Source organism: Camelina sativa, chromosome 19 (genome assembly GCF_000633955.1).
Source record: "Camelina sativa cultivar DH55 chromosome 19, Cs, whole genome shotgun sequence".
Lineage (NCBI taxonomy): Eukaryota > Viridiplantae > Streptophyta > Magnoliopsida > Brassicales > Brassicaceae > Camelina > Camelina sativa.
Window position 1 is genome coordinate 6,439,610 of NC_025703.1, and position 20,380 is coordinate 6,459,989.

At 33.8% G+C, this 20,380-nt stretch overlaps 2 protein-coding genes and 1 long non-coding RNA gene across 3 annotated transcripts; 2 read left to right on the forward strand and 1 right to left on the reverse strand.

Moving 5' to 3' along the window:
* On the forward strand, positions 13,128–13,878 carry LOC104765168. Its single transcript, XR_763839.1, has 3 exons — positions 13,128–13,350; positions 13,550–13,666; positions 13,754–13,878. It is a non-coding gene; the product is annotated as an uncharacterized LOC104765168 (long non-coding RNA).
* LOC104765169 (putative pentatricopeptide repeat-containing protein At3g13770, mitochondrial) lies at positions 14,576–16,809 on the forward strand. Its single transcript, XM_019241471.1, is given in 2 exon segments — positions 14,576–15,559; positions 15,561–16,809. Coding segments are annotated over 2 exon segments (1,902 nt in total). The 5' UTR covers positions 14,576–14,885; the 3' UTR covers positions 16,789–16,809.
* On the reverse strand, positions 16,852–20,062 carry LOC104765170 (transmembrane 9 superfamily member 7). Its single transcript, XM_010488845.2, has 7 exons — positions 19,856–20,062; positions 19,080–19,244; positions 18,854–18,963; positions 18,652–18,760; positions 18,455–18,567; positions 18,221–18,371; positions 16,852–18,136 (listed from the first exon to the last, which is right to left on the reverse strand). Exons 1-7 carry the CDS (start codon positions 19,973–19,975, stop codon positions 16,979–16,981), a joined length of 1,926 nt encoding a protein of 641 aa, XP_010487147.1. The 5' UTR covers positions 19,976–20,062; the 3' UTR covers positions 16,852–16,978.

Here is a 20,380-nt window from a genome sequence, read left to right on the forward strand (position 1 = left end):
TCATGAGGCTGCCGTCCGTCCACATCCAGGGTGGCGTCATGATGGGGAGCGTATTTTTCCGGGGCGGACAAACTCCAGTAACTTGAAAAAACCCCAATCCTTTCACATCACATCCACATAGTTGCAGCGCCTTCTCTACGGCAGCTTGTCCCAGTAAAGTAACGGTAGCTATGCTATAAAAACCAACGTACAAAACAAATCTTTGGTTAGCATTTGATAACATATGGGAGTTGGGAAAAAAAAAACATTGGGAGAAAGAGGCCACAAACCTGTCGAGAACACCTTCGCATTCTTCTATGTCAGAATGAGGAGCGCAAGCACTCAGGACACGTCCACATTGAGAGAAATGTACAAACAGCGCATGCTCGACATGAGGCGCATCAAGCGAAATGTCATATCCCGTAACTCCCATCCTAATAATTTGATTGCATATTATTAACATGACAGCAACATATCTTATCCCAGCAAAATAAAAAGAAAAAATTAAAAAAAAGTTAAAACGAAACAAGTTACGTGAACTGTCGGATATTGTCTGAGTCTCTTGTAAGAGAGAGCACAGGGTCAAGGTCAGTGGCGTTAAACGGGCAAGGCTTAGCGACTACCTTGTGTCCTCCCATGTCACTCCCGCTAAGTTTCAACGCCTTCTCTTCTGCACTTTCTCCCCGAAGATAAACCAAGGCAAAACTGTAAAACAAATACAAAGAGTTTATAAGCAAATTGCATTTCAACTTTTTGTGAAAGAAGTGGAGGAAAGACGCCACAAACAAACCTGTTGAGAATACTGGGGACGCTGCTCACACGGTATCCGGGAATATGAACATGTATGACCACTCCACATGAAGCGAAGTGTTTACTCATAACCTCAACGAAATCATAGCCAGAGAGCGAAGTGTCCTATCCCTCAACGTAAATCCTGCTCAACATCCTACTGCAATTGCAGTCGCTCATCATGCTACTACTGCAATTGCATTTAATAATAATATTATTAACATGCAGAACAACAACACATCTTACAAGTACACATCTCAACAACAACACAAAAAAAAAATCAATTTTGTACGTACCTGCTTCCCCGAATGCCTACGTCACTATCGTTCAATTCCACACCCTAAGGTACAACAGATCTAATCAGAAAATTCGAACTGAGAAACAGAGAGATTATAGGAAACCATAATTAAGGATCGAAGAAGATATTACTTTGATGGCGGATCCGTCCATTGAGAAGATGCGACTGCGCTAGGTTTTCGAGGGCGTCAAAAGATGGAACCTTTTCGGTTCTAGGTTTCTCTCTCTTTGATTTGCTTTATCATTATTTTTCAATTTTTAAGTGAGAGTATTGTTAAGAGTAACGACTAGTAATCATGCTCTAACAAACTTCATTAATATGAACCAGAAGTATACAAGATTAGTACTGTGATTACAAATACAATCAATGGTTTTATTTAGGTCTTCCACCACCGTCCAAGAGGATGAAGTTATTTATTTATAATTCTTTTTCTTTTCTCTTTTCCATTCTTTTTATTATTATTCTGGTTTGGGCAGGTAACTCTGTCCTTCTCGTGTATATCTAAAAACAACTCGTTGGGTCTTCAATTTACTTCAGGCCTGGACTAGGCCCATATCGTCAAGCTGAACCGAGTCATTGAGTTATTTAGTTTTATAAAATAAACTACTAACATTATTGTGTTAAATGAATTTATCTTGAGCGTATTTTTATCCAATTTTTCTTAATTGATTTGGTTAATTCTAATTTATTAGCATTACTTCTGTTTTTTTTTTCTTTTTTTCAGTGAGTTCTGAATTTTTACATATTTTTATCATAATAGCTGGAGGTTTTTTTATGTGTATGTTTATTTTAGAAAGAGGAGATGTTCCTTACGTTTATAATTGGTAAATAATTTTTTTTTTTTTTTTTTTTNTTTTTTTTTTTTTTTTTTGTCGATGGTAAATAATTTTTTAAGTTCAACACAACAACTTCTTTTGCAAAGGATTGGAGTTCTCTAGTAGTAGTACAAGGAAGCTGAGTATTTTGTAAATGTCAACTTTGTTTTTATTTATTAACTACCAAACAAACAAAAATACATTACTTTTATATTAAAAATAGCTAAATACGAATGAGTCTTGGTGTATACTTTCAAATACGAACGATACAATCATACACTATTAACTGATTTTACATAGGGTAGCTTACAAATAAAATATCTTGCTAGTTTTCTAAGAACAAAACAATAAATTACGAATTAAATTGATAATTAATAGAGAAATGAATAGTGAGTGGGCATATGGTTAATTGATGTGGGATATATCTATACTATTAAAGCAAGAGTATTCACTAGACTCTTTTTGGACTATGATTTTTTTTGGTATGTTTTTCATTAAAAACTAGATATTAACCAGCGCACCGTGGAACTATATTTTAAAAAAAAAAAAAGCAAATTGTAATTTGTACAATAGATTAACTATATATGTAAGTTATTAATATTTTTAAATGTACTACCCTTATATAGTCCAGATATATATAGATAATTGTATTTTATGTTTACTTTTTTATAATATAGGAACAATATCAAACCCTTGATTTTAAATGTATATAGTCCAAAAATATAATGTTTTGTTATTTTTTAGTTTACAATATAAAAGTTACTGAATTTAAATTGTTGAATATAATAAATATAGAAATTATCTTAAATTCGTTATTAATAATTTTTTTTTGGAAATTCGTAATAAAATATGAGGAATATTTTCTTTTTTAAATAATGTAAAAAATTATTCTAAAACACAAATGAATCAGTTTTAAATATCCTTTTCTATTTAGAAATACTAAAAATTATTATTTTCTCAAATTTTTAAGAGATGTTAATTTACATAAGAAATAACTGAGAATAATTTACATAAAAATAATAATTTTATATAGATTAATTTGATGCTCTATCAATCTTATTACAAAGTAATAATTTATATTTGCTACATAAAATCACGACAAAAATAATAACATTATATACAAATTAAAGATTTATATAAAAATATTATTTTGCTCTCAACTTCCACTAATTAATTTTATACACATCATAAATCGAATATTGAAAATTGAAGTTTCAATAAATTCACAAAAAAAAACACTTTCCTTCCACCGAGTAATAACTTTTTTTTATATAATAAAAAACAGTCAACAATATCTTATGCTCCAAAGATTTCTTTCCTTTCAGACAAAATAGTGGGCAATAGGTAGTCTCTCCTCTTATGTATATGTGATCTTGGCAATATATATTATTCATTTATAATGTATCTAAAACCCAATTTAACATTGAAGTATACTAAAAAATTATTTTTTGATGTATCAATCTTTTAATTGATTTGAATGGTCGCTTACAATTGAACTGAACAAAAATAAAATAGGAAGTACATATTATAATAAATAAACGCTTCATAACATCAACAACTATTCAATTATAAATTTTGAAATTCAAAAATGTATGAAATAAATAGAAAATAAAAATTAAATATAATAAAAAAACAATTTAGGTAAAAACTTACTTGGTGCTATTCGATTAATGATTTCTTTCATCATACACAAATAGCATACATGGTAAGTTAAAAAAACACATTAAAAAAAACAAAGATGGACGAAAGTGACGGATAACCTGGTATGAATGATCTTATAATTTAATTAAATTGCCAAACAAAAGAATAGCAAATATATTAGTGATGCAGACTAAACAAAACAGAAACATCTCACAATAAGATCAATTATTTAATTGGAAATCTGGAAATTCAAAAATTTATGAAGTAAATAAAATAAAATAAAATAGAAGAAGAATAAATCAAGATGAAAACTCACTTGGTGCTTTCGGTTCAGTATTCGGTTCATATTGTATTTCATCCTACACAAATACACCATACATGTTAGTTACAAAAATCTAAAAGAAAAAAAAACAAACTAAAAAAAAAGAAGAAATTGGACGAATGTGAGAGATGATGACTGGAAAGACGTCGAAAATGACATTTATATAGTTGGAGAAACATAAATTTCGGAGCGAATATTAAGATTTTTAAAATTAAATTGTAATTTATTGCTAAGATATTTGTGTAATTTTGCTTATCAAGTATATAATATCTTCAGATCTCTTAATTTTGGAATTGTTAACTTAGAATTTAGAAATAAGCTACAGAATATGATAACTAATATTTGTTTTTCCTTTTTTGTTAAAATCGGACGAATACATTTACTGAATTAAATGTTAGTTTGTGATTTGCAGATATCTTTATTGTTAGCAATAAATATTAATTTTGTCAAATTAGTTTGTTTCTACAATTATTAAGTAGATATCTCATGGGTAAGTTGTTTCTAAAAATGGTGGAGTTAGAGATTTGAAAGAGAGTATTAATATCTTCAAAATCTCTTAGTTTTAGGAAATTTTGGTTGTGCAAAATCTTGTTTTTAATTTTTATTTAATATTATAAATTAAAAAATATTCAATGTCAGTGGTATTCTCTGTAAATAGTATTGAATTTCAGGATTTATTTCATAAATGTCTCAAAAAATGTATATATAAATGGTTACAGAAACGCCGAATTTAATTAAATAACTCTATGCTTTCAATAAAACTAAATGACGTTTTACCCATATTTATAAACGGGTCTACACGCGGATTTCTTTTGACCCGACAATATCAGCTTTAAAAACACGCGGATCCATTAGTAGCCCGGATTGATTATATTCTGATCGTGTATTAAGTGTTTGATTCAAACATACTTATTCCTGTCACCAAACATTGTTTTAATACAAACGTAAAACACTCGGCCTGGATTAACCATTGATTCAGTAAAATAAATTAAATTTTCGCCACTTATTTTTCAATGATTATATGTCAAAAATAAATATTTTTATTTCCAAATCTTGCAAAATTGCTTAATTGCCGAGATTGTTATTAATTGCAAATCTTTTCGGATAATCTCACACATGGAATATTCATCTTATAGTTATAACAAAACTACAAACAATATATATTTTGTTGAAATTTGATTTATCAAATATTAACTTCTTAATAATAACCTAAATATACATATATTTTTATTTCCAAATCTTGGAAAATTGCTTAATTGCCGAGATTGTTTTTAACTGCAAATATTTTCGGATAATCTCATACATGGAATATTCATCTTATAGTTATAACAAAATTAGAAACAATATATATTTTGCTGAGATTTGATTTATTAAATATTAACTTCTTAATGATAACCTAAATATACATAATCTCACTATAAATACTAACTAGGTTCGGACCCGCACGTACGTGCGAAATTGATTTCAAAAACTAAGTTTACTATCAAATTTGCAATATTATATATATATATATATATATATATATATATATATAGATGAGTTTACTATCAGATTTGTTTTTAATTTAGTTTAGACAAAAATTATAACCGAACTTTTTTTTTGCTATAAGTAAAGATAGCTCCAAAAGAAAAAAAGAGAAATGTGGAATGTTTATTTGGAGACAAAACAGATCCTATCTCATCTCATACATGTCATGTTCTCTCATCTCATAAGTGTGGTTTTAATAATAGTTATCCATTTGAGATTGCATATTTTAGTCCAACAAATAAGGAAATATGTAAATGATTGGGTCCTTAACAAAAAAAAACAGAAAAGCAATGTTTTAAACCTGGACCGGTCCAACTGTGACCCGATAGACATTCTGGTTTAGGTTACTTTCAAAAACAAAAATAAAATAAAAACCCGGGAAGAACCGAAAAACCCGTGAACCGGTGGTTGAACTAACAGGTTGAACTCAAATTAAAATATTTTATTTTATTACACTTCAAATTCAAACCCGATTTAAAATAAAAGTTGTTATTTATAAAAGAATAACTTAGTTATTTTATCTAATTACTTAAAAATTTAATTTAAATTTATTATTATATAATTATGTATGTTTTGTTCAACTGGTCCGACTCGTTGAGTCAATGACCTGAAAGACGGTTTACTTTCCGGCCTGATTTTTAAAACATTGGAAAAAGAAGGTAAGAGATTAGGTACAACATTTATAACCCAAACATATATTAGTTGGGTATTTAGTTTAATTTTCGGTTTGGTATCAGTTTAGTTTATTAATATTTCAATACTAAAATTTAGAACAAATCAACAATCATACGCAATCAAAATGTATTTGATTAATAGTTAGTTAGTTTTATTAAATTCGTGAACTATTAAACCAGATATAAAACCATTACAAACAATTAGAACCCGTTTTTTTGTTCCACAATTAAAATGTACAACTAATTCTTTTCCAAATTTTGTTGTCCAACCTTAATTAGGGATGTTCATGTTATCAATTATTTTTGTGCGTAGTTTAAAGTTTTGTTTTATTAAAAACTTAAACAAAATTCACTAATTTGTATTTCTATCGGGCTTTAAGTGGCCCGTTTGGTTGGATATATGTTAAATAAAGTAGTAGTAATTAGTAATTGCTCTTGAGAAAAAAATGTGTCGAGAACTTTTTATTATTATTTTCGTCGTCGTTACCAAAACTTAGAAACGGGTAACTTTCAGAAAGGAATTGGTGAAGATGCGATTCTTCAACCTTACTCTATCACTGTCAATCAATCTCCAGAGAAAACACCACCTGAAAAAAAGATGAGAATTAGTTGTAACAATTGATTTTAGATTCTATTTGTATTTTTACTTTTATTTGATTGGGTTTTGGGATTTTTTTGAGATCTATATTCATTCTTGTTTGACAGATAGATTTCCAGGTTCTTGCATGGAATCAATAGATTGAAAGTCAGATCGATATAGCTCACTAATCACGAACCACGCCCATAGCAAGGCTCACCATCGTTGAACAGGTTCTTAAAATTTTGATATTCTCTCGTTGTTGTATAAAATGTAAATCGATTAAGGGAATAAATTATTAAAATTTTGGATCCAAGTGAGTTTTTGATTGTTCAGTTTTCTTTAAATTGTTCTCAAATAACTATGAAAAACTGAATCAACTAATTCATGACTTTGAAATCTTGATTTTATTGCTTTCGCATAGTATCATGATCACCATCATCTATTCTTTCCTGGGATTATTGAATCCAAGATTTACTTCGTACTTAAGCTATAGTTAATCTAATATACATTAGATTCTCAGATTCCAGGGTCCAAAGTAAGTGTTTTAGAATTCAACCTTTTTAGTTATAAAGTCTGAAAAGTTTGTATTAGCTTATCTAGATAATGGTTCTTGCATACCTGATAATGGGTCCACATAATATAAATGTGATGCTACGATTTACTTAATATGATTCTAATAATAGACGTTTTACATGACCTTTCTAATATAATCTCTTTTTTTTTTCTCCTGTTTACTCTTTCATTGGACAATGATAACAAAATCAGTTTCTTTATATGTAAGACCAAAAGATAAGCAATATGAAGCAAGGCAAGAAATGCATATGCAAGCACATGTCATTATATACAAATAAGAGGTTAGTATTATTAAGCCTCTTAACTTCTCATTTACAAACTAATCAACATACCAAACCTCGAACTAAGAAAAGAAGAACCCTATTCATCAAACCACGTGTTTTTTCTTTCCCCACAAAGTATACGTCTAAACAAAAACAAGAAACAGAGTTCTTGTTCTGCAATCCAAAACCATGGGAGATACAGAGGGAACTAAAAGAGTGATCGTTGCAGTTCCAAATCCAACACGAGAAAGTGGCTCCTCTTCAATTCAATGTCTGATGCTTAATACTACAAATCATACGGTTTGGTCCATGCGAATGGAAGTCACTCTGCGAATTCACAAGGTATGGGAGGCGATTGAACCATGATCCGATAATGAAGACAAGAATGACATGGCGAGAGGTCTTTTATTTCAATCTATCCCTAAAACATTGATTCTACAAGTAGGAAAGCTTGATACTGCAAAAGCGGTATGGGAAGCAATAAAATCAAGACATGTAGGAGCTGATAGGGTATGTGAAGCACTGCTGCAGACTTTGATGGCAAACTTTGATCGGTTGAAGATGAAAGAAAGTGACACGATCGATGACTTTGTTGGCAAACTTTCAGAGATAACCACAAAATCTGCAGCATTAGGAGAAAACATTGAAGAATCAAAGCTTGTTAAAAAGTTCCTCAAGAGCCTTCCCCGAAAGCGATACATTCATATCGTTGCTAACCTCGAACAAGTTCTTGATCTTAACACAAAAAGTTTCGAGGATATCGTTGGTAGACTCAAAGCCTATGAAGAAAGAATATGTGACGAAGAAGAGCATCAAGAAGAAGAACAAGGAAAACTCATGTATGCTGGCACAGAGTCTCAAGCATATCACAAAAATTTTGGTGCAAACAGAGGAAGAGGACAAAGTGGTGGTAGGTTCTTTGGACAAGGAAGAGGACGAGGACGCTTTGGGAATCAACAAAACGGAGGATACAGGCGAGACAAGTCAAAGATTGTTTGTTATCGATGTGACAAAACTGGTCACTATGCCTCCAATTGCCTGGATAGGTTGCTTAAGCTGCAGGAAACACAAGAAAACGAGGATGAAGACACTCTTGTAGCTGATGAGTTAATGATGCATGAGGTTGTTTACCTGAACGAGAAGAAAGTAAAGCCTGATAAATTTGAGAATCATCCTGCGAGTGACAATGTCTGGTACTAGGATAATGGAGCCAGCAATCACATGACAGGGAACCTTAGCTACTTCTTCAAGATTGATTAAACAGTGACGGGTAAGGTTAAATTTGGCGATGATTCTCGAATTGACATAAAAGAAAAAGGTTCTATTATGTTTATTTGCGAGAATGGCGAAAGAAAAATCCTAAGTGATGTCTACTTCATACCACAACTAAGGAGTAACATCATCAGTCTCGGTCAAACTACAGAAGCTGGTTGTGACATTAGAATGAAGAAGGAGTTTTTGACATTATGTGATAAGGATGGGAAGTTATTAGTGAAAGCTAATAGATCAAAGAACCGGTTGTACAAGGTGGTGATGGAAGTAGACAACACTCGGTGTCTACAAGTTGTAACTGCTAATGATTCATCAAATTGGCACGCGAGACTTGGCCATATTGGAGTTGAAAGTATGAAGACTATGATACGGAGGAACATGGTCACAGGAATTCCTAACTTTGTTGTTGAAAAGGAGACATGTTTCTCATGCTTACTGGGAAATCAAACAATACAAAGTTTTCCTAAAGCCACTTTATATCGAGCATCACAAGTTCTTGAGCTAGTACATGGAGATTTGTGTGGACCAATTACTCCTGCAACACCTGCAGGTAAGAGATATATCTTTGTGCTAATAGATGATCACTCTCGCTATATGTGGACTCTACTTTTAAAAGAAAAGAATGAAGCACTTGACCGATTTAAGGTGTTCAAATCACTTGTGGAGCAAGAATCAGGGGCTGTGATAAGATGTTTTAGAAAAGATCGAGGCGGTGAGTTTGTGTCACATGAGTTCAACAGATTCTGTGAAGAATCTGGAATATTGAGGCACTTAACAGCACCCTACTCTCCACAACAAAATGGAGTCGTCGAGAGGAGAAACAAGACGCTACTTGGGATGAATAGAAGCATTCTTAAACACATGAGTTTGCCAAATTATTTATGGGGAGAAGCTGTTAGGCACTTGACATATCTCATAAACAGAGTAATGACGAGAGCTTTGAATGCACAAACACCTTATGAAGTGTTTAAGAAGAAGAAGCCAAGTCTGGAACACCTGCGAGTCTTTGGCTGTATCTGCTATGCCAAAACAGAGAAGCAACACCTAAGAAAATTAGATGATCGATCAAAGGCACTTGTACACTTGGGCACAATTCCCAGGATCGAAACCTGGCTCTAATACCAAATATTGAATCAAACACTAGAAACATTGATTGAACTCTCTTAAGAAAAACTTTTACTGCTTTAGAAAACTGACTCAAAAACTAAAGCTTCACAAACTCTCTCTAATCTTTCTCACAAGTTATACCACAACCCATCACATCCTTATATATAGATTAAGAGACCTTTAAACCAAATCCTAATACAAATAGGTTCAACTTAGATAACTCCTAAGTATCTTTAGACTTATCCTAATCCATGTCTCGGTAGGACTTGTCTAGAAGCTTCTTAACTTTGCTTGTCCTTCAAGCTTAAGCTAACATATTTGACTTAATACTAATAATCCGTGACAAAAACTATTTAATCAAAAACGCTTAGACACTTGAGTAATTTTTGAAAATGATAATTCCTACATGTTTTGGGACACTTTCAGCATTCATTGTTTTGGAATGCTATTAAATCTGTGAAGAGCACCATCAACCTGTTTTAGAAAAAAAATTAGAAAACAAACATGATTAGTGCACCTTCAGTTAGACTTAATATATTATAAAGCAAATGATATACAATGGCCAGTAAGAAATGCTTAACCAAATCTTGTCAACCTTACAATTATCATGTCCATTGTAGATGGTATCCTTTTTCAACGTAGAGAATTGATTGAAAAATCCTTCTAACTATGATCATGATAGCATCTACCATTGACTCTGATCTTCGATGCTGTTTTGAAGGGCTTAATATCAGACACATGAGTGATACCATCATTGGCGGCCATTCATACTATCAAGGTGACTTTCTGAGTTGTTATATTAGGTTTGATGTATTTGTTTGTTATGACGTCTTGTTTGGTTTTTATAGTAGTAATGGAGGTGGTTTGTTGCGATGGTAGAAAAATCATACATAATCCTCTTATGTGTTAAGATAAATTAGTCGATTATTCTATGTAATCAATTAAATATTTTCAATTACTATTTTCCTAATATTTTGTTTGCTATGAAAATAATTTCGGTTTGATAAGTTAATATACTGAGGATGTTTAGGAATTTGATTGATCTATTTATAAATAGTTTTGATTTTTGAATGGTGAATCGGAGATTATGGAGGTGATATACTACAATTTGGTTAGTTTTGGAAATGAGTAAGTTTCCGGTTCTTGATATTCTTGATTTGGGATTTAAATTTAATGACTGATATAGATTGATATCGTATATCAAGACTGGTTAGTTGCTAACTTGCTATAATCTGTATTTTTCGAATATTCAATTTATTTGGGATTTATGTCAAAGAGTGCTGATATGGTTGGTTCCTAATTCTTCGTGATACAATATTTATTATGACAAATTTGCTTATTTGATCTCCATAATTATTTACTGAATTTGCTCACAGGTATATGTGGAACAATCTGTTTGGCTATGCTTGTATTATAAACACAATCCGAATAAGGTTATATGGAACGATTAAGGATCCGCGTGTTTTGTATATATAAGATTACCTCTTTGTCCTCAATTGTTTTTTTCTTTGTTCTTTCCTTTTTATTTTGTAGGGGTATTTCATGTCATACATGGTTAATTGTTTATTTTTATGCCTAAGTGTGCTTCCCAATTAATAGTATAGATGCTTCTTAAGTCTTAACCATTGAATTATCTCAAATTACGATTTCATTTCTATATCAGTAAAACAAAACGATGGCTCAAGCCCTTTCGTTCAGTCCCTTGAAAGATCTCAAGCCATACAAAAACTCCTGGCTTATTCAAGTTAAAATTCTCCATAGTTGGAAAATGAATTCTGCTAAAGTTGGTGAATCAATCGAATGGATTCTGGCTAACCAAGATGTATGTTTATTTAATGTAATATTTTTTTCCTATACTATTAAATGAAGTTAGATTGATTCTAAATGCTTATTGTTATTTGTGACAAAATTGGAGCTTCTGTGAGAAAAGATCATATCAAGATATTTGAAGCTGATTTGGAGCCTGGAAGTTGGAAAATTATATCAACATTTGGTTTGAATCTGTGTACAGGCTACTTCCGTGCTTCTCTTATCAAGTATAAGATCAACACCAGATATGGTACTACTATTGTTCCTTCTGAGAATGTATCTTATGATCAATACCTGTCATTCACATCGTTTGATAATATTCTTGGTGGAAATCTTGACAAGAATCTGCTGCTAGGTAATTCATAAACTAAAACTCATTATTTTGTATTTTGCAATATAATATATTGCCCTGATCTACATGTCGATATTATTGAATTTTCAGACGTTATTGGTCAAGTAGTGAGTTCTGGTGGGATTGAAGAAATTACTAGCCGCAATAATGTAACGAGGAAGAAAATCGAGTTTGAGATAAGAGACACCGAGTAATATCAACAATGTTTTGATATATAGTTATATTTCACCACTTATTAGTGGAACAATAGTCTATATCATCTATATTATTAAACTTTCGTATTATAGGGATAAACAGTTATCATGTACTCTATGGTAAACCTACGCTGAAGCTTTAAACCTTGCTATCAATGAGTCAAGTGATGGTATGGTCACATGTATTTTACGTTTTGTTTAACAAAACGTCTTCAAAGGTAACAACACTATTACCATCATGTTAATATCTTCCAGACATCTATAACTAATATTGTTATTTATATATAATTTCAGATAAACGATACATTGAAAATGCTTTCAATTCTTCTGTCTTGATGATCAATCCTCAGCTACCAGAAATGGAGACTTTTTAGAACATGTATCTATTTTAAATTCTTAAATCAATTCATACTGTATTGTTTCATTTATATTTACTGTTTCTATATCCTTTTAGTTTTCCTGCGGATGGCTTGGCTTTAACAATCAGCAATTCGGGTGAAAAGAGAGTTTATAACCCTTCTTCCAATAACAGTGCTCTTCATTTTCTTTTGCAAATCATCGCTTATCTATTTGCTGAATCACAAGTAACTTAGATACAAAAAAAATTAATACAATATAAAATATATAATAGGGGACATATAGGACTTAACATTTTTTTTATAGGTAGGAAAATGTAGGATCGCATGTACTATATCACATTAGTCAATTATTTAGCAGCTTAGCACAAGTACAGTTACTTAACACATCTTAACTAGAAAAAAACAATTGGGCTATGTAAAAGAGTCCTTATATATATTTGGTTTTTATAAAAACGCCCAAATTAAAAAAAAAAGTTCGGTTATTGTTGAGAAAAAGCAAAACAAAACAAAGGTTCGGTCAAGAGACAGATACAACGATTCAATGGAGACTTGAAGTTCGGTTATTGTCTCACACACGTTTAAGTCCGGTCAGCCTCGGTGTACGTACAAAGACCACAGAGAGATTGAGAACATTTCACATGTTTTCTTTGGCCTTAACAGGCCAGTGACCTTCATTTACGGTTTATTATTCCATTCGTCGATTCAATGCCGTTGACTTTGTGTTAATTTCTTTTACAATTCTAATTTTCATTGTCCTGAAAACTTGGAGAAAGAAGATCTGCATTTTTTGCTTCAGGTTCGATTTATGTGAATTTTCTTTTTGTCAATTACAAGACTTTTTTGAAATCCAGACACAATAATGTCCTCATCTGTGTGATGCGTGAACATTCATGATTTTAATGGAATGAGTTGTTAAATTTGGGATTTACTTCCCTCTTTACTTACTTGATGTGTTATGGTGTTGCAACACTGATATGATATTCCTTGCATTTCAGATTGATCCTTTAGCATTGGTAACCGTGTTCTCAACAAGTATAGGAGTTGTCTCTTATCAACAAATGTCCAAGCTTTGATATGTGCAAGAAATTGGTTTAGGGGATTTCAAGAAATTGGTAAGAATTCTACTTTTTTTTGCATATTGTATTTGTAGTTTATGAATTTATAGATGATGAGTTCTGAGTTTGTTTTGAATATTGTAGGTGATGAGTTCAAGTTTGTGGAGGAGGAAGGAACTATTGTTGCTACTTAAGTTTGATTTTGTATTGTTGACTTTGCTACTAAATTTGGTTATGTATTGTTGACTTTGCTACTAAATAGTTTTGTGTTGTTGACTACTTGATTTTAATAGTTATGTGTTGTTGATTTTATTTTATGCAAAATCCCCAATCATATATAGTTTCCATTTGTTTCTTGTTTCTTAAAGACTAGAATTTTTCCATAATCTAAGAACAATGGAAGAATCAAAGAACAATACATAACCAAATTTAGTAGATTTTATAAGTGAAAAATAACAAAAATAAAATTTGGATTTTATTAATCAAAATAACAAAAATAAAACTCAGTTTTTATAAGTGAAAAGTAACAAAAATAAGATTCAGATTTTATAAAAAAAATAACAAAATTAAAACTAATACATTATAAGTGAATAACAACAAAAATAAAAATGGGTTGTCCATGGGCAAGACCATTTGAACATGGTCTTATTGGGCATGAACACCTTTTGGACCATTATCCATTTGGAACTGTCCAATTTCCGCCTATTTAAAAAAATGTCCAAGTGGACTCGCCCAATGGTCCATTGACGGACCATTTGACAGCTCTACTTGTGTTTAATGGTGTGTAGTGATGGTTTGATGGGGGTTGGGACAGCATGTTAACATTCTATGTTCTACTTATATGCAGAAAATATTGTCCCTTTAAATCTAAAGATAAAAAAATCAGTTGTCTGCTTGAACTCTATCCTAATATGCATAACTGTCACTAATAAAGCTTTTCTAAAGCTGTTACGATTGGGAAAACAATTGCCTGCAACTTGTTGGCTTGGGAGATAATTCAATGTTCTACTTATATGGAGAAAAATTATGTCTGTCTCTTCTAGAGATTGAAAACACAATATATACGAGAGATTGGAATCTCATAGTAAGATATTTTGCTGGAGCGGGGAAAACTTCAGTTGCTGCATATATCAGCCTTTATTAAGGCCTGGACAACGATGTCCTGAGAAATTTATTGATCTGCTTAAAACTATACATCTCACTGGCTTGGGACAAACATGGATATACAGTAGTTAATACTCTGCTTATTGATAGAGATTCCTCCTTTGGCATTACAATGCAATACTCAGTTCGTCAAATGCTTAACGTTATGAAAATATTTCATCGGCCCTTTTCGTCGTCTCCGAACTCTGCTCTCCAGACCGTCCTTCCAATCTCTCAACTATGCACTAACGGTCCTCTTCAAGAAGCTTTACTGGAGATGGTGATGTTAGGCCCCGATATGGGGTTCCATGATTACGATGCATTGTTGAATGCGTGTTTGGACAAAAAGGCTCTTAGAGAAGGCCAGAGAGTCCATGCCCACATGATCAAAACCCGTTATTTCCCCGCTACGTACCTCCGAACTCGTCTTCTCATCTTCTACGGTAAATGTGATTGTTTGGAGGATGCACGGAAAGTGCTCGACGAAATGCCTGAGACGAACGTTGTTTCCTGGACTGCTATGATCTCGCGTTATTCTCAAACTGGGCATTCTTCTGAGGCTCTCTCTGTTTTTGCTGAGATGATGAGATCAGATGGGAAACCAAATGAGTTCACTTTCGCTACTGTGCTCACCTCTTGTATACGTGCTTCTGGGTTAGCTCTTGGTAAGCAAATCCATGGACTCATAGTTAAGTGGAGTTACGATTCTCACATTTTTGTTGGGAGCTCTCTCCTTGACATGTATGCCAAAGCTGGTCAAATCGTAGAAGCTCGTGAGATTTTCGAGTGCTTGCCTGAGAGAGATGTTGTCATGCACTGCTATTATTGCTGGATATGCACAATTAGGTCTTGATGAAGAGGCGTTAGAGACGTTCCAGAGACTGCTGAGTGAAGGGATGAGTCCGAATTATGTTACCTACGCGAGTCTTTTAACTGCATTATCTGGACTTGCTTTGATAGATCATGGCAAGCAAGCTCATTGCCATGTTCTGAGACGTGAACTCCCGTTCTACGCGGTCCTTGAGAATTCTCTTATTGACATGTACTCAAAATGTGGGAATCTCTCTTATGCTCGAAGGCTTTTTGATAACATGCCTGAGAGGACAGCGATTTCATGGAACGCGATGCTTGTGGGATATAGTAAACATGGTTTAGGAAGAGAAGTTCTTGAGCTTTTCAGACTGATGAGAGATGAAAAGAGAGTAAAGCCTGATGCAGTTACCCTTTTGGCTGTTTTGTCTGGTTGCAGCCATGGGAAAATGGAAGAGACAGGGCTTAGCATATTTGAAAGCATGATAGCAGGAGATTATGGGATTAAGCCTGACACTGAGCATTATGGTTGCATTGTTGATATGCTTGGCCGCTCTGGGAGGATTGATGAGGCATTTGAGTTCATCAAAAGAATGCCATCTGAACCAACTGCTGGTGTCTTGGGTTCTCTTTTAGGAGCTTGTAGGGTTCACTTATCTGTAGATATTGGCGAATCTGTAGGTCGTAAGCTCATTGAGATTGAACCAGAGAATGCGGGTAATTATGTTATTCTCTCGAACTTGTATGCTTCTGCAGGTAGATGGGAAGATGTAAACAATTTAAGAGCTTTGATGATGCAGAAAGCTGTTACGAAAGAACCAGGAAGAAGCTGGATTCAACTAGAGCAAACCTTGCATTACTTCCACGCAAATGATCGTACTCATCCAAGAAGAGAAGAAGTATTAGCTAAAATGAAAGAAATATCGATAAAAATGAAGCAAGCTGGTTATGTTCCTGATCTTAGTTGTGTGCTATATGATGTGGATGAAGAGCAGAAGGAGAAGATGTTACTTGGTCACAGTGAGAAACTAGCCTTGACTTTTGGGTTGATTGCTACTGGTGAAGGGATTCCGATTCGAGTTTTCAAGAATCTTCGTATATGCGTTGATTGTCACAACTTTGCCAAGATCTTCTCAAAGGTTTTCGAACGAGAAGTGTCCTTGAGGGATAAAAACCGGTTCCATCAAATTGTCCGAGGAATATGTTCATGTGGAGATTACTGGTGAACATCGCATAAAGGCATGTAATATTGACTAAGCCAACATCTGTGGAAATGCAGGTTTTGAAGATTAACGGTACAAATTAAAGTTGATTTGATATTCTTTTACTTTGTTACAGCTAGGATAGGAACCTTACAAAACCCAAACATACAAAACCTGAAAGACTCAAAAGTTGGCATCTTTTAACAGTTGGGTTCTAGTCAATCTTCACTGAAGAGTAGATCTTTCTCACGAACCAGAAGCAAGCATAGAAACCGATTGTGCCAGTTAGGACGAAGAATGCATAAGAGATGATGATCATGTACCCGAAGTAGAGCATTCCCGAGACTAACTTGGTGATCTCCAGCTTCGTGAAGAAGTAGAAGATTGAGTAGAGGAAGAGGTAGAAAGCGGATGAGCCTGCAGTTAAGTAAGCTCTCCACCACCAGTTGTAATCCTCGCTACAAAGCTGGAAGTAGCAGAGCACCACTGTGATCTCTGCACAAGTGACGATCAAGATCAAGAACACTATGAAGAGGAACCCGAAGATGTAGTAGAACTGGTTCAGCCATATTGATGTCAGGATAAAGAAAAGCTCGATGAAGACTGCTCCAAACGGGAGGATGCCTCCAATTAGTATGGAGAACACTGGTTTCATGTACCATGGCTGCTCTGGTACTTGCCTCGGGATCTTGTTTGTTTTGACTGGGTATTCAATTGCTGGCTTTTTGTAACCCAGATAGCTACCGACGAAGACTAGTGGGACTGAGATGCCAAACCAGAGGCAAAAGAGAGCAAACATTGTACCAAATGGTATGGCTCCAGATGACTGCTCTCCCCAGATGAGGGCATTCAGAACGAAGAAGATAGCAGAAAGGATACCGGGAAACATGAATGCAGTCTTCAAGGTCATTCTCTTCCACTTGTTTCCTTTGAACATTTTGTGCAGGCGAGACGAGGAGTAACCAGCGAATATGCCCATGAAAACCCACAAGAGAACCATGGCAGTCATAAGCCCTCCTCTGTTAGATGGAGATAGGAAACCAAGTAACGCAAACATCATTGTAACAAGAGACATTCCGAAGATCTGAACACCGGTTCCAACATAAACACACAATAATCCAGAGTTCACTGGTGGCCTGAAGACATCTCCGTGTACAAGCTTCCATCCAGTCTCTTCCTGAGCCTCATCTTGGGTCTCGAGCTGATTATAGTTTGAGATATCCTTGTACAGAGTTCTCATCATGATCATGGCTACCATTCCAGAGAGGAAAAGGACGATCATAAGTGAATTTATGATGGAAAACCAGTGGATTTGATCATCGTTCATAAGAAGATACGTGTCCCATCGAGAAGCCCATTTGATTTCACTCTCCTGTATATTAAAAGTCCGGAAAATGTTTAGCAAGGTCAAAATGTAAAACAACAGAAGTCTAAGGCAAAAAGCCTAAACCTTTACCTTAAATGAGACATCATATGTAAACACTATTTCTTTTCCTAGCTCAACTTCTTGAGGGACAGTGTTACTTTGGATTAGATTCTTTGTGTCCTTATTGCATGTTGTTAACTGAGGATTTTTTTCATCCCACTCCTTGTATTCATGCAAGATACTATCAAAAGAGAAGCCGTTAGCTAATAGAAATCAGGATAGGGAAGCGTACCCAAGTAGTAAAAATAACTAGTAGGCAACTACCTGTTCGGAGTAACCTCAAACCCAACAATTCGAGCAGAATCAGACTCTTGATCTCTGTGGTACATAACCCGGAAGCTCAAGTGATTATGTATAAAGTATTTCTCCTCTTTGCTCTGCAAAAGCCAAGCAAATATTGGTCGGTATGAGAAAAAGGTAAAAAGAATGCAAGAGTGAAGCACAAGATTTCAGAGACATACCCCTTCATAACTCCCTTTGAAGCCAACACGAAAACCGTGTTCATAAGTCGTTGACTGACTTCCATCTCTCCTTTGTCTAAGTACAGCGACTGGAAGATTATCAAGAATCCTGTACAACAATTCGGGTTAAGGTTTGCGGAGTAATAAAAAAAGTCTAGGAGACAGCAATGCAAAGAACAAGAAAGTTATATCTACTACTTACATATTGGCCCGGTATTCATCATCAATCTTTTCCTTGAAATTTTTTGTGGACTCAGCGTCAAGTTTAACACGGCAACCTACTTTGCAGGGCTGATCTTCCAGCATTTGAAACTGAAAAATTTGTTTCAATAAGTTCAAAACTTATAGAGTTATAGTGAAGAGGTTGAGGCATGCAAGGAAAGCAGTCTAAGAACATATATAGGCAAAAGAATTGGGTATTTGCTTACAGTATAAACCGAATTCTCAATGCGGTCTCCTCTGAGAACCTCCCCCAAATTCTCAGCATTGTTCAAGATCTTAGGAGGCTTACAGTAATTCAGATAGTAGTAGTCATAAGGAAGTTGAGTCTTGGTGGACGACAATTTGTTCACTTTAACATAAAGAGGATCACCCTGTTCCAAGGCCAGACAAAAACAACAAATCAAGAGCTGAATAGCCAAGTTACTAATAAAGCAAAAAAGGAAGATGTGAAAACACAAGTTTCAAGTGCAGATCTATGGATTTGCTGACTGTAATTTTTATGCATTATCTTAAACTTTCATCATGACTTTGGTTCAAGAATCTGTAAATCTCATAGATAGGTTCACTAGGCGAAAGAAAAGGAGATTCAAACCATCAGAATCACAGAGGAAGGATCTTCAATTAGAAACACACAGATCTCTACATCCCATAAAGACACTTCAAAATACTCAAACGACCCTCTCTCTACACACATGACGGTGCCACTTTCGTTTCTGAATATCACAGAGCCAAGATATAGAACAAATATACAAAACTTCAAACTTAAAAGTTTCAGTATTCTCAAGAAATTTCATCAACCCACTCAAATAGTAGCTAGCTACCAACACAAACGGTGACCAAAATTTCAACGAGATGTAAATGAAAACACACGCAAAAAGAGAAAATACCTCAGACCCATAAACCCTAGATCGAGCTTCTCATCGAAAACACGAGATCGGGGAAAGGAAAGAAAAAAAAAACAAAAAAACAAAAAGGAGCTTACCTTCTGGAAATCGCGAGGAGCGACTCCGGGGAGATAGAAGGCGCGAGATAAAGAAAAAGAGAGGAAAGAGAGGAAGAGAGTGGCGTAGAATCGAAAGCTACTTCCTTTCGTCTTCTTCATCTTTGTTTTCTTCTGTTTAATCTCACCTCAGAGCCAGAGGTTCTCTCTTCTTGAGATGAAAGTAGCCGGAGCAAATTAGAGAAAGAAAGCGTTTTTATTTTACAAAAGATGACGAAAGGTGTTCACCATATACGACGTCGTTTCAATGTTTGTGATAGCTTACAAATAAGAAAGTGTAAAAATAAGATTTTTAAAAAAGTAAATGTTTTTTTTTTAATCTTTTGTCAACTTTAAGAGCAAAAGATTTGAAATAATTTCCTTTACTTGTATGACATTTGTTAATCTTTTCTTGAACATTTGTTATGTTGGGATCATAGAGAAAAATATTATTGGGAATTTAAGATTGCACATTTCTAGAAAAGAATTTAGATTTTGTACTACATTTAAACTCCAAAATTAAATGTG

Coding starts and splice junctions, on each gene's coding strand:
- LOC104765170 (XM_010488845.2), bottom strand. CDS start 19,975: ATGAAGAAGACGAAAGGAAGTAGCTTTCGATTCTACGCCACTCTCTTC. Junction 18,964..19,079: donor TTGAGAATTCGGTTTATACT/GTAAGCAAATAC, acceptor CAAATTTTTCAG/TTTCAAATGCTGGAAGATCA. Junction 18,761..18,853: donor GATGAATACCGGGCCAATAT/GTAAGTAGTAGA, acceptor ATTGTTGTACAG/GATTCTTGATAATCTTCCAG.